General features: G+C 41.8%; 1 protein-coding gene across 2 annotated transcripts in view; it reads right to left on the reverse strand.

The window, feature by feature from the left end:
* FAM53A (family with sequence similarity 53 member A) overlaps positions 1-15,384 on the reverse strand; it is a 69,096-nt gene that overhangs the window by 23,314 nt on the left and 30,398 nt on the right. For both annotated transcript variants that reach the window (XM_058803528.1, XM_058803530.1), the window contains exon 4: positions 14,384-15,180. In XM_058803528.1, coding sequence (XP_058659511.1) covers positions 14,384-15,180 — 797 coding nt within the window. The remainder of the gene's footprint in view (positions 1-14,383; positions 15,181-15,384) is intronic.

The raw sequence follows: 15,384 nt of genomic DNA on the forward strand, positions 1-15,384 counted from the left end.
TGAAAGCAGAGGGAGTTAACAGCAGCACTCATAGTTCACTAACAGTTCCACTGAGGTTTGCTCTTACAGATTAGAGGTTATTACAAGTACGACAGTTCACTAAAAATGCATTTCAACATCCTGCCCCTCCTTCATTTCCTCTCTGTAATCCTTTGGTTTACAGTTTCCAAACATGAACTTCAAGGATGAAGTTATTTCTGCAGTAACCCAAAGGTAAAACCACTAAGATGCATTACAAACCATATTACCATTACAAAACTGGACTTGACCCTCAGTGTGAATGAATATAGATCAAATGATCCCCCATGGAAGACACAAAGTCTGTTTCACAGCAAGGGAAAGGCTTCACCACAACAGAAGAAAACCCACCCCAGTATGACAGCAGCTAAATCAGCCAAGCAGTACTGCTTGCAACATCTCCTGTAAGATATCAAAGCAAAAAAAGGTTGTTTTGTTTTGTTTTTAGATAAACAGAGGAGAAACTCAAAGTGTCCCAAACCTGTCACTTGTTACACTCTGCAGACAATATGTTGTAGCACTAGCTTGAATCTCCTTTCTATTTAGGTCACAGCTCCTGCTACTCCCACAAGTTACACTGCAGGACAGAGAAACACCTCATATTGCTGCTATTACTTGCAGTGAACGTGGCAGTATATTGATTTTTGCTTTGTGTAACTGGCACTTGGTTTCATCACTACACAGGAGAACAGGAATCATAACTGATGTTATTTCACAGGCGCATGAGAAACTCCTTAAGTAGAAGATCCAGCGTGTATCAGTAGACTCATACCTGAAGAAAAAAACAGCATTTATGCCTAAACAGACATTTGAAGCCAAAGGCCATCTCAAGAACACCAGCTTTACAAACAGTGCTGCTCAGGGAATTAATAATTGGAAGAGACAGGCATTGAGAGCTATTCATAGACCTACAAAGGTTGCAGAGGACACTCCTTCCTTCCCCCTCAAACTCTGGCATCCCCTCCTCAAGTACACTAGCATGCTTTTTTTAACCCATAGCTTTAAGGCACCAACTTCCAGACTATCAAACTGCTGACAGTGGCAATGAAAAAAAGAAAGATATTCCCCAAATTCTGCTTAGAAACAGACGTTTTGGGCAGTTTCACCCTTTTGCCACCATCCTCTCACTGCTGATTGCCACACATTCAACTTGTCTCATGGTTCCCCAGAGGTCTTCATATTTTTCAGGGTATGTATTAAGACAGAAAAAGCCAGAACTATGCTAAGAGGATTTCAATTTAATATGGTAATGTTAAAGACTCAAAACCACAGTCATTGATTGCAGAAGCAGATTCACTAAAAAAAAAATACAAGTGCAAGCCATAAAAAGAGTTGATCACATTAGCAGAAGGATGCCCTGTGTGTCTGAGAGCAAAGAGGGGACAGGGACAGGTTTGAGTGAGCTCACAGGGCTTCACAGATGCTGGGTACTCTCAGATTTGCCATGGCTACAACATCCAGCACACATCAGGGTCACCAGATCCCAAGCCTACCTAGTCAGGGAATGTTTTGTATAAGGCAGCAGCCTAAGAATAGCTCAGTGTATTTATATAGGACTGTGGGTCATGCCACCACACAAGAGGATCAGCACAACTCCGTTCCACTGGATCCTTCTGCTACAAGTCACAGAATACTCCTCACTGCCATAAGGAAAGTGGAGCAGGACTTACTGATGCTCAGCACCAAGAAGGACAGCTGGTTTTCTGGACAGTTATTCTCCACAAGGATCTAAACAGGATTTTGACATCAGACCAAAGAACTTTGGGAAAAAAAAATCCCTAAACAGAAAGCAGCAGAGCAGAGCTGCAAAAATAACTCAGAACAAAGCCAAAGGGACGCACAGAACAGCAATGTACATGAAGCAGAACCTGAGGAATGGCAAGCTGTGTAAACTATTTAATTCTGCACATGTCCTGTTCTCACACAGCAATAGACAAAGAATCGCTGTCACTTCCAACATTCAGTTCTGCTGTCCTTCCTCCAAAAGAAAGAGCTTACAGCAGCAAGCAATAGTCCATAACATCCTTATAAAACACGCACACGCAGGAACACACAGACACAGTAACAGGGAAAGAAGCTGGCAACATTTAGGAGAAAAAAGTTTTTAGACCATGTGAAATCAGGCAGCAGACATCATGCTGGGTTGCCAATTCCCAGTAAACACAAACATGCATTTTGTAAAGATGCTTAAATGCCATCTGAAAAAAAATATTGACTCCTGGTAGAACAGTTCCACACTTTAGGTTTGTACCATGTAAGAGTCATCCCAGAGGAAAAAGCCTGATGTGCAGACAAAGGTTTCCTTTTTCAAGGCCTGTTACTGAAGGAGCTTTTCAAGTTCAAGAACCTTACTTTTTTTCAAGAACACAGCTGGGCAGAATAGCATCCAAATTCAACAGTATCAGAGGCAGGGACTAGAGGTTCTCCAAACTGTGTCAAACCAGACTAACCCCTTCAGGCAACAATGTTTAAGGTAAGAAAAACAGTCATCTGTCTTTGAAAAATAACTAGGTCAAGAAAACACTCTGCTGTGGCTGGAAAAAACCCACAAGGCCATTTCTTGACAAACTTTATGACCCATGTAACTCCAGTTTGGAATGTAGTTATCAGTCATGTTTCAGCACAGGAAACTTAAATCTGTTTGTGACAGCAAGATCATTTTAAGGAACAAGACTGGAAAAAAGATGGTCCCCCTCTAACACTGCTCAAACTAAAACAGTTTTTTCTAACAAATTAAGGACTCCATTAATTAGAAGTTACAGCTGTAAGTAAAGGACCTTTCTCATCATAATGAAGGGGGGAATTACCCAAGATCTGGATTAGCCAAGCTCAGATGCATCTGAAATGGAGACCTAGATGGACAGCAATTCCTGACCCCCTTCCCTCCCCTTATTTAAGCTACCTAGATATTAATCTTGTTCATGGCAGGAAGAGGGAAAAGCATCAAATTTAACTCTGACATTATCTCCAACAACTTAGCAAACTGCAGATTAATCCTCAGGTACTTACACTGATGCCAGAGTACATCAAGTCTCAGTTAACTGGGCCTACTTACTAAAATAGGACTGGAAAAATTAAAAACATGTTTAAACTCAAGCCTTGTAGAAGCTGAAGGTATTGGGACAGGACCTGCTGGTCCTGCCTGAAGGATCTGTCATCAATATGAACAGTTCCTCCCAACAAATGTGAGACTATACAAGAAGCCTCAGACGTGCCCTGGAGCTCTTAGGACAAGTTTCCTGTTCTACAAAACCTGTTTTGAAAGGCTTTCCTCCTAAAAAATGGCTGTTCCTTGGACAAGGTACAAAGACTAACAGCTCTGTGTCAAAAACCATCAATAACCAAAGGAACTTTGCTAGTTTTGCACCAGGCACAGAGCTATAGATGAACACCATCAGATGCACTGCAATAGCAGGGATTTGGAGACCACTGATGCTCAGCAGATACCAAACGCTATGGGCAGGACTCTCCCACAAGTGTGAGCTCTGATGATTAAGTGCCCCAGGCTACTCTCAGAAGCAGCCAAATACAACTGCAAACTTCTAGCTCACTGAAGTAATTATTTGTAGCACTTTGAACTAAGCTAAAAATACATTGTCTTTGATATATCAAGGATTCTTCTTCTCATCTAAATCAGTATGAAGCTAGCACTACATGCACACCAATACAGGCAAAATATATCACTTGTCCCTCTCACTATAACAATAATTACTTTTTAATAGACTACAGTTTCATTTTTCACAGATTATAGCTTAATCTGTGAGGCCCTAAAATATACCCAAAAAACTAGGCAAATAAAACCCCCAAAAGGTAATCCTGTGATATCAATTCATATTGGTTTGGTACCATGATATAAAAAGCTAGCATTTAAAGGTTTCACATATCAGATCAAATCAAACTGGGTAGAGAATGTTTCTCTAAACCACCCCAGTGAAAGTAAAAATACCTGTCAGGTGCTAAAGCTTAGCAGGACCAGGACACTAATTATCCATGATTCATTAGCCATCCCACAAATCTGTTACTGCTTCCTCATATGGAAAGTTCTCAAGGACTGTCATATTCTGAAGCCTGGCAGTCCAGAAGATGACTCACTCACTTTGAGACAAAACATTATTACCAAAATATAATGCCTGTTTCATACAGACACTGTAATCACCATTGTATTTGAAAGAGGAAAACAAGGAAAAGGAATTCAGCTTCCCTTCCTCTGAGTCCTCCTCATACAAAACTCAAACCACAGGGGTGGCAAGGGGAGGGGAGTGAGGAAGGGAAAAACAAATGCTAAAATGGTTTCCATAACCAAACCCTCCATAATTTCAAATCATGTATGACATGAACATGCTGCAGAGAGACCACAGGAAAGCACAGCTTCAGGGAAGATAATGCCTTACACCAGTGCCTTGCATGCTGCCATTTGCTTAAGGACATCCTCAAACAACAAAAGCTCAAGTGGTTGGAGAGCCCAGACTTAAAATTACACAATAGAGGTTGTGAAAAGAAGTGTTTCACAGTTAGCGTATCTTCATCTACATAAAATAAAACACAAGAAAACTAAAGCAGCAAGTGATGAAGGTCTCTAATACAGAGCAAAAAAGGATACAGTTTAAGTTACTTTTTATTCCATATACAGAACTTACCTGAAAAAATTCATTCAAGTTCCCAATAAACACTTTATTGGATGGGGCAGGGGCAGTCTCAATTACATCCCAGATTCAAAAAGAAATGGGAAGTTGAGAAGCAGTAGCTTCAACATCTCATTTCATATTTAATTACTCATGCCCTTTTCTCTAGTTTCATTCAATTGTAAAATTATCTGAACTGTTAAGTTCAAGAAATTACTAGAGCAAACATTAATTCCTATCAGAGATGCTTCTACTTGAGTTAAAAAGTTGTATTTCTTTAAGGAAAATCAAAAATACTGAAAACCTTGAAATTCAAGCATCCCTCTCAGCTTAACTGATGCTTAGGGCACCCAAACATCTCCTTCCTGCAATAACCACACTCTAAAGGCAGCCCTGCTCAGGCTTGCACCCTCTGCACAGGTACTCCAGCCATAAAGGTGCACACAGACTGCGCAAAGGCAAAGGGAATTCCCAGGGCAGTGTCTCTGACAAGGAAATCCACTCTGAGCTGAGCTGCATGTCCTTGGATGGAGCCCACAAGTTCTACATGAAAAGCTCACACGAGTCAGTTCAGCAGCTACACACCATTGACACCATCTGGGATCTTGAGTCCTGCAAGATTCATGGTTAAATTAAGTTATGACCTGTCCTGCCTTTCTTATAGGCAGACAGTGGAAGGTTTATACAATGTTTGTCTCCTTCTGAAAAAAATCCATTAGATTTTTTCCATTCTTCATTTTAAGAAACTGTTATTCTTGCTTCCACAAAAATTTGTCACAACACATTAAAGAACTAAAAATCACACTTAAAACTCTGCACCTACCCAGCAGCAGAGAAAGCTCCTCATTATTGCTCCCCCAAAAGGCCCTTTAAAGTCAGTCATGGCACAAGTATTGTCCTTAGGCACTGCTGCTACACACATTTTGGTGGAAATTCTCAGCTCTTTGTACAAGAGTTCTTCTGTTTTCACCTGGTACACTGCCTGAACTTATTTAAAAAATTAAAGCTTAGTTTTGCTGTGTTGCTTTGCTGGCTATTAAGAATAATACCCAGCTTTAAAAATAAAGATTTTAACACGCTTCACATTAAAAACCATCTGAGAAAGGATGGAAAATGAACATCAGTTTTGCAACACCACAGTGTTAATAGGAACTGTGTAATTATAGATAAGCCTTTTAACTGATGTTAACAAAGTCACTCTTGAAATAGAAAAATTCAGAGACCTCCTACGTTACTTTCACACAACAGATGTGCAGTTCATCTATTTAGGATTAGAAGGATGAAAGAGCCATACAACTATGCCTGAAATGACAAAATCCAACTCAAAACTGATTGTCAGATAGTAACATAACGCCCAGCGGAAAATAGAGATTTTGACAAGGTTAAAAAGCTGTCTTTAAGCTTAAGTCAACTATTTATGCCACAAATGCATACTCTAAAAATAGTTCTCATACCCCCCTGAAAATACTACTGTTATTTAAGCAAGTTCCTGCTCAAACAATGGACACAGCAAAGAGACAAGTACTAGCTGCTACATATGATTAAGAAGTTTAGAAGAATGCTATACTGATTTACAATGGCATAAAATAAAATTGTGGTGGGGAATGTTGTTTTGGTTGTTTGGGGTTTCTTTTAAATATTTGGAGCTGGAGCCCACTTACAGGCTTTTTACTCTGATGCAATACATGTTAAAGAACTTTTTTTTAGTTCTTGAAACCAGCCATTGAGTATTTCTAACGTAAGTACTCCAACATAGGAAGCAGCACCTGTATAACACCTTATATAAGTAGGCTAAATAAAGCTGAAAAAAGTTCATCAGTTTCTACACAATATTCATTTCATTGACCTATTTTACTGGAGTACTTTGAAGGAGTTTAAATCAAGAGACCTAACTATTAGGGAAAGGAATAGTGTAAATGTTTGACTGGAAATGGAGATCTAGCTGAACCTCACCTGGCCCTACTCAAGTCCTTGAAGCTCTGCAAGAAGCTCTCATCCCTGGCTATTATTTCTCATAGCAAAAACTCTTGCTCATGTGTAATTCTCCAACTCTTGAAAAAAAAAATATTCCAGGCCAAAAAAATCAGAGTCATTCATAAATTTTTCACAAAGCAGAGAAGTGTAGCTGGATACAGGCTCCCAGGCTCTAGGTAGCACAGTTAATATCTGCTATTCCTCCTCTTGCTCCTGCAGAAGTTGTTTTCAAATGGCGACTGAGACATCTCACATGTTTTTATTAACTAGAGGATCAGGAAGATTAAAGCTCTATTTCCATGAAATATTATCATGACAGTAGGAAAGAGATCCAAAAATACATGACACTATCTTCAGTGAGCCTGAATAACTTTTACAGCTTAGGCAAAACTGCCCCTGCTTCCCACAAAAGAGTCTTTTATCTGCTAAGGAAACCACATCCCTGGAAGCATTTAAAAGGCTACAGTGGACCAAATATTAGAAAAATATATATTGTGGGAAGTAAGCATGGGACAAGATAATGTAGGACATCTTTCCTCAGCCATGATTTCCACAATTGTTTTTTACAGATTGATAGCCAAATGTAAATAGCTACTCACATAGAATTTGATTTAAACTGATGTACACAATTTTTTATTTAATTTGACATTATGGGAGGTTTCATCACAGTACATAGCAGATGCATATTGCTTAACTTCAGAGAGGCAAGTTTAACACACAGTCTAAGCCAAAAATACTTGGAAATTTATTAGACATGTGTTGTGCAGAGAGGGGCAGAGCTCAGGAATGAATACCTGTGCTCTTCCAGCAGTCACTGGTGCTGGGACTGCCCCCGGCCATCAGTGAAGTTTGCTCAAGCAGTAAATGCCACAGGAGGAGGCACCTCAAGAAACTGCTCCCACCTCGCTCTCCAAGGAGAATTGCTTCCTGATCTTAGCAATTCTCTGGCCTCTTCACTGATTTAAGTCAAACAAATATAGCTTGACCGACCTCTAGCAGATTGAGGCCAACTTCCACTTCATTGTCCAAACTCCTGCAGACATAGCAGGAGTTGATCTTAGCTCTACTGAAGCTCAGAGGAACTGTACTCATTTTCATTCAGACATTTGTTCTCCAAGACTAAATTACTCTAAGAGAAAAACTACACTGAAATATTGAAGTTTTTAGCCTCTTGCACATAGGGGGATGCTGCATGGGCAAGGAGTAGAAAATTCTCCTTGAGGTTCACTGCTCACAATTTATTTCCAGCTATAAATTATGCTTATGCCTAGAATTACACAAAATGGATTTGAAACACTGTTTTACTTAGCTGGGCAATTTTGATAACATGATTTGTATTTCAAATATCAACATTGTATCTTTTGCTTTCTTGGTTTATGATCACTTACAGAAATTACCACCACAGGAAGAAAAAAAAAAAAACCCAAAAACCAACAAGTCCCCAAAGTGTTTTTCAAAGCAAAGGTAGGCCAGGATTAGTTCTATTTTTCAAATGTGAGGTTAAAGGCTCCCCTGGTAATAGGCATTTAATTTTAAAAAGAACTAGAATTCTGTTCCTGGCTCAATTACTTCATTCATAGCTGTTCTTTTTGGTCTCAATCTTATACAAGAGGAAACTACTACTGTTGTACATCTATATTTGCCACCATTTTATTGATCCCAATCAAGCCCAGCCCAATCCTTCTGTACATATTACTCATCTGTACTGCATTTTCCACAAAGCATATTCCAAAACCCAAGGGCAGGCACTGAGGGTGCCCTGCAGCATAAGATACCCATGTGTAGTGCAAGGACACGTAGCACCTACTCCATCTGAGCAGGGCTGCACCATCCCTGCACCACTGAACTGCACCACGTCAGACACAGAAAAGCCAGACCTCCATGCTGACCATGAGGTGCTGCGGCACACCTTGCAGTGAACCTCAAGGGCTGCAGTGACTGAAGTGATGACGCGCTGCAGTTGTAATGAAAGACCCTCCCCAGTCGCACTGCACTCGTGGGCAGGGCGCAGAGCAGCCCTTGCTGACTCCACGAGCAGAATGACATCCACCCCAAATAACCTGTTTGCTCCCATTCAGACAGGAGGCTACGAGAGACAAGCTTTACACAAGCATCTCAAGCTATTTAAAGCAACATGTTTACTATTTCCAGAACACAATCTGAATGAACTTCATGAGCCAGCACTTAACCTACTTCAGCCGGTGCAGCCCTGACTCACAGGGCAGGCACCCGGTGAGCTTAGTGAGGGACTTGATATCACTTCTTTATCTTGTACATGTTAAAACAGCAACCTGGGAGAGAGCTTAACTAAGGGAGCAGCTCCTTCCCTACACTAATCACAACAAGAATTCAAAGAATTAAGAAGAATGCTTCTACAGTTACTTAAACTTAGTGAGGTTACAGTATGGCTAATACATAAACCTGTCCCCATACTAACCATTACAGTAACCTCAAAGGTCAAAACCCAGCCATTGCCTGGTAGTTCTCAGACTGCAACAACACATTTTGTTACCCTGGCTTATATAACTAAATAAAATAATTAGTATTACAGCTCACCCTTGTAGCTATTCACAACAGCTTCTACAAACTGGCCCACACAAAGTGAAACAAGTAAGTGGATGTAGAGATTGCACAACAGAGATCAGGAGTTACCAGGAAAGTCTCTGTAATAAAAGCAGCAGCAATCTCACCCACGTTCAGCTGCAACACTGCTGATGTGCTCTGCCCTTTATTAAGTACTGCCTTCTCCTCCCATCCTTCACATACCCACCCCCAAAATTCACCTCTGCTTTTGTATATGTTTTTAAACTGCTGTTTCTACCCACTGCTGTTGGTTGAAATCACTCCCAACTAGTCCTGCTGCTCATTCTCACATGTAAGTGATACTAATCTGGCTGTTTTGGTCAAAGTTGATGTATTTGACTCATTTGTTCACACTCACCCTGTGAGAAACCCTCATTCCTATACAGAGCCATTACACTACTATCTGCAGCATAAAGGCAGTAGTCATAAAGCAATTTTAACTCAATTTACTTTAAGGATCAAAGTTATCCAAATGTTTTGCCTGCTGTCGAGCTGAAGCTTCAAGAAAGACTAAATCAAGCATTCAGGTGTTGCAGGTGATGAAGAACTGCTTACAAAAATTAAATTGTTGCCTAACACCACGGAGGTCCAAGACATAGGATTAAAAAAACTGATTATCAATAGAAAATAGCTCTATCAGCAGTTGTCAGAGTTTGAACCACTGATGCACACTCAGAAAGCCCCAAGATGCACATTGGCAGGAGCCAGGCCATGCTGGAGGAAGTATCACATTGCACATTCATTGTTCCTGCATCCCTCAAAGCAGCTGCTCTGGCTGGGCAGGGTGCCAGCTGCAGCTTTGACCTGACCTGGTGTGGCATTTAGGCGCTCTCAGTACCAAGAAAACCCAGTAGTAGAAAATCCAGATGACTTTCAAGCATTTCTAAGAAAAGAAGCACCCTGTACTAGGAAAGTACAACTTCAGTCCCTGAGTTGACTGTTTAAAGACGCTTAGAACTCTTCATTGTGTTGTCTTATCAGTCTAATGTTAATTAATGCATGAGATGCCCCAGGATTCAATAGTTGAAACTATTACTGATGTGGATAAAGCCAGGTATTTGGTGTTAACTATTTAAACAGACCAAGCACCACTTCACAGAAAACACAAACAGTTTGGGATTTTAAAGCATGCTACCAGGATTATTACTTTCTGGAACCCCACACCACCACACTAGGGGAGGAGTAACACAGGAATGTTGAACACCAGAAAGACTTCAAACTACAGTGTGGTGTTTGATCTAAAACAGAATTAAATCTCACTGTCACAGTAAAACTTGCTTACACACCAAAAAACACGTGCAACCTCTTGGCTGCTCTTGCCTTGTCGCACCTCAGGATCAACTGACATAACTCACGAAGCAGAACACTGGAAAAAGCTCAGCAGTTTCCACTTCAGCCAAGAAGCATTTCTGTGCTCGAGCTGCAGTCGGCAGCCTGCGGCAGCCCCGAGACAGAGCGGGTTTGCTGCAGGGAGCCCAGAGGGGCTGCCGGCCACGCTCAGCAGTGACCCTGCCTGCTGCCAGCCAGGGGCTGGCTCTGCCCCTGCCCCAGCCCTCGCCCCGTTCCTCCGGTCTGCTCGTGAGCAAACGCTCCCAGGGCACAGACACCGCGTCCTGCCGCGCTGCAGCGCCCACAGCTCTCCCTGCACACAACACTGAATGCACAAAGTCATCCTGGGCCTTCGGGGCTGGAAACACCTAATGCTTTTGTTATCTTTTCCTACAGTCTTTTCCACTTGTTTTTACAGCTGTCTTCGTGTCCTAGAAGGTCTGATGTTTCACAAGTTTGAATTTTCAGCTTCTAGTGCAGAAAAAGATCCTTCCCAAATTTAGCACTACGTGAGAGCAAAGCAGGCCTGTACAGCAATCTGCCTGAACGCTTCAATCTCTTTCTGCATACATGAATCACTCACTTTACTGGATATTAATGCAGCATTTTCCATGAGAACCGAAGGTATGGCATATTCCTTCCCAAGAGAGCATGAAAACCTAAACCAGAGGGGGAGTGCAGTGAAGTGTGAAGGTCTGTGGAAGAATACAACAAAGTCAAAGTACGTAGAAATAAATAGTTTACGGTATTCAGAGCTGCCTGCCCGACTTCTTTTACCTCTTCTAAATAAAGGTGGAAATCAGAATATTAAAGATGCAACAGTGGAAGGAGCAAGCCAGGAACAAGGACAGAAATTAAGAACAGGCATGGATAAATTAATAATCTGAATTTTCTCATCAATGAATTCTGAACTTTAAAAGCAATGACAATGGAAACTTTACTGTCAGAATTAGACTTTTGATTTTCTAGCACTAATATTTATCAAATAGGGACTGAAGCAACAACCAACAAGTACATTTTCAGAACTCAACTAGCAAAAAAACCAGTTCTGTAATGGAAAAAGCCCAAAACAAAAAACCAACACCAAAACAAAGAAAATAAAACACATCAAACCAAAACACACCTTTCATCCCCTTCTGCCTCTAAAGCTTCACCCAACCACAGCTATTCAAGATCTTCATTCAGATGTAAGAACCCTTGCTTCAAGCTGAAGTAAATAAATCCTTTAGTGCTGAAAAATACTGATTTGAGAGAATTCCTTGCTGAGAAGCCTTCTGTAACTTCAGCAGGTGTTTGTGTAAACCTCTCAGGACACCAGAGCAGTGGCAGAAATGTCTGGAACCCCAAAACTTTCATCTTCAAGCAGCTGTGGCTCCCATATACCACCTTCAGATCTATCATAAATCATATCTGCCCCATGTTAACTTCTCCACAAGCACTATTATCTAACTGCTGACCGGGTTTTGAGCAACCACTTGGTAAGTTGAGCTTTTTAGGAAGATTTGAGAACATCAAAATATTTGCAGTAAAGCTTAAAACAAAAATCCTTAAAAGCACTTGTTTTCAACAGAGGTCTTCCATAAACTGACTTGGAAGTGAATTTGAAATCACAGAAAAAGTATTTTTGGAAGCAATAAGGAGCCACCAAGACACATGAAAGGAAGGTCTGACTGAACTTGCCCTAACGGTAGCCCTGATCGTCACTGAGCTCTATGCAGATGTAGCCCATCTTGTATGACACTTCCAAGCAAGCTTTCTGTAGTATTAGCTCAGGACATTGTGCACAGCAGTCATTTTGCTTAAGACCACAATGTAAATTTCAAAGCATATACATCTGCTAGGATTTGGGGCATGCAGAGAAGGTAAGATAAGAAGACTTCTAAAATAAAATGGGTAAGCAAGCTGACATTCTAAAAAACCCTGATATTCCTTGGAAACTTAATTACATTTTTGCTTCAAATGTTTCCAATACTTGCCTCATTTTTCAACAGATGCTTTCATTAAGGTTTAGAATGTTTGGAAATTGATGTATTTCCAAGCTATAGTTTGTGCCTTACATTAAAACACACAGTACCTTAATAGGAAGATTCTACTGAAATAGCTGGAAAGAAAGCATCAGGTCTTGACACTGCAGAATAAACTACTCATCATGAAATCATCACTTCAAAATAGTCTTACAGGAAAAAACAGTCAAGACTGGCTAAATATTAGTGCATATACAATTCTGCAGCAATTCTAAACAGCCAAAAAACTTCCTATAGACATGGGCTGTAACAGGTTTCCTCCATACACCCTGCTGTATGGATTATTTAAAAGGTGTAAGATCTGAGCAACTGAAGCTATTCAGTGGCCTGAAATACTGCATCTCCCCTCCAGAGCTTGAAGAATGCAAGCACTGAACCTAGCCAAAAAAGGGGCAGGTTTTCAATTTTACATAAAGAAACCTGCACCAGACCACACAGGCAGTTGAAAGGCAAATCCAGTAATACTTCTGGTCTAGATTAGCAAACTAATCCCAGCAGTGATTAACACAGAGAAACAGGTAAGATCTGATTAGCTAACTAGCAAACTTGCATCTTAGCCAAAACTCAGAACACTGTCTAGTCATACCTAGAACAGAACTGATTATCAACCTTATCAGTAACTACACAGACTGCTTTACCCCCACAGCTCCACCAAAAACGTTATATTTTTAAAGAGGAAAATCCTTTAAGATATAAGGAAGTTGTTTCACAAACGTACAAGGGAAGGACAGTTGCCATCATAGAGACTTTTACCCAAGTGGATATAAATCAGTTAGCATCAGACAGTTCCAGTATCTACCTGACTGGTATTTTGATATAAAGCCTACTAATACTGGGGTACCACAAACTGCATGTTTTAGCCAACACTGTGTCCTATTCAGCTTTTCTTTTGCACAGTGCATCACATAAGGGACACTGGTGCACAACTATGTCCCTTCCTTACAATTTTACTGCTGCTTTTGCAAACTGCCTCCTCACCACTGGTCATAACAGAACTATCACACAAACCTTCCAAGCCTGCTATCTACTGAAGGCAGTAGGGTTATATTCACAAGCACAAAGTGTTCTCAGACCATAATGTTACATTCAGTTTGACATTTTTAACTGTAGCACTCAACTCTGCTGACCAAGAAATTCCAAAGAAGTGAGTTCTGCTACATGCATTTGTATTACATACAAAGTATAGGCATGAACTGAAGTTTTCTAGCCCTTGAATCAGCACCTCTAATGAAGAGGGAAGTAGAACTCTAAATAAAATTCTGGAGTAAAACATCCCTCCATTGAGCTAGAGCACCTGTAGTTGCCATATTAGAATACTACCTCTTTCCAACTGCTTATTTGAAGCTTCTTTAGTCAATCCATTTATACAGGGGTTTGCTTGCTCTTACTTAGCTTCATAGAATTACTCAAACCAAGGGAAGTAAGATTACTCAGAAATCATTGCATGGGGGAAGACAGTGGTATCAACTTTTTGCTACCATGTGTACTCCATTCCTCATGGCATCCTTGCTTTTCAAAAAGCAGGCCATTTTTCTGTGGTCTCTGCTTTTAAACATCTTTCCAGAGCTCTCAGCATTCTATATACTTCAGAATACATTCTGTATGCTTCAGAACATCAGAATATATTCTATATGCTACAGAACTTGAAGAACTGGGTTTCACAGGCAGAACCTAAGTGGCATTAGGGTATAGCGCAAGCATCCTGCTCTCCTGCCAAAGGTGACAGACCCAGGGCACAAGCACACCTACAACAACTACACATTAGCACCGCTGATCTAGAAACACCCTTTCTGCAAGAGCTCCCTTCCCACAGTGAGCAAAGCAAAATCTCACCCGTGTCATTTTAAAAAAGTCTAAGGATGGCCTGTTCCATCGTACATCCTCCTCCCGTCTGCGCTTCAGCCGGCTTTTCTTCTCGTTCAGCACGCAGGGCTGCGAGCGGCACCTGAGCAGGCCCTGCCGCCGGCTGAGCTCGGGCGTGGAGGTGGGAGTGCTGCTGGCTGAAGGCAAGAGGTTCCCCGTCTCGGTGATGTGCTCCTGCGAGAGGGACAGGCGGCGCCTCGGGTTAAAGTCACAAGGGCCTCCGGAATTCCAGCGGGTGCTGGAGCTCGTGCTGCCCTCGCTGCTGTCCACAAACCCGCTGCTGGCAGAGGAAGGTCTGGGTACTGGAGAGGTGTTGAAGCTGGTGACAGTGAAGACGTTGTTTAGGGACAGGATGTTCTGCGGCAGGCTGATGCTTGTGCTTCTCTGCAAGGTGGCACTTCCGTGGCTGTTGCAGCGCTGCAAGGTAGCGCTGCCGCCGCTGTTACAGCGTCTCTTGGACACAGGAGTCCACACCTTGGAGCCGCCGGGCTTCCAGGGGGAGCGGCAGCGCGCCAGCTCGTCGGGCTCCGACAGCGAGCGGCAGTGGCGCTTGGTGGGCGGCGCCAGCGGCTGGCCCGCATTCTCGTTGAGGTTCAGCTCGCTGATCCACCCCGACACCATGGACGCGCTCGACGCCTCCTGCTGCCACGGCAGGCTGCCATGGCCAGCGGCGCTGAACGGGCACACTGCGAAGGGGTACGCCGAGCTCCTGCTGCTGTCAGGCTGCGCTGGGTAACCCCCATTTAAAGCTTTCCAAGGACTGTCTTCTGAAAGCAAGACAAGATACAGGTCAGAGGTGACAGGAGAAAGAACCATTTGTGTTAAGCCTTGTTTAATGTAAAGCCATCGAAACATCTTTAGAAGGATGAACTATAAACACTCAGCTCCTAATCAAAATTTCACACTATAAAAATAAGTAGAAAATTCAAAAACACAAAGACCAAAGTATTTAATCAGGAACCAATGAGGCA

The sequence above is a fragment of the Ammospiza caudacuta genome, chromosome 4 (assembly GCF_027887145.1).
Source record: "Ammospiza caudacuta isolate bAmmCau1 chromosome 4, bAmmCau1.pri, whole genome shotgun sequence".
Classification (NCBI taxonomy): Eukaryota; Metazoa; Chordata; class Aves; order Passeriformes; family Passerellidae; genus Ammospiza; species Ammospiza caudacuta.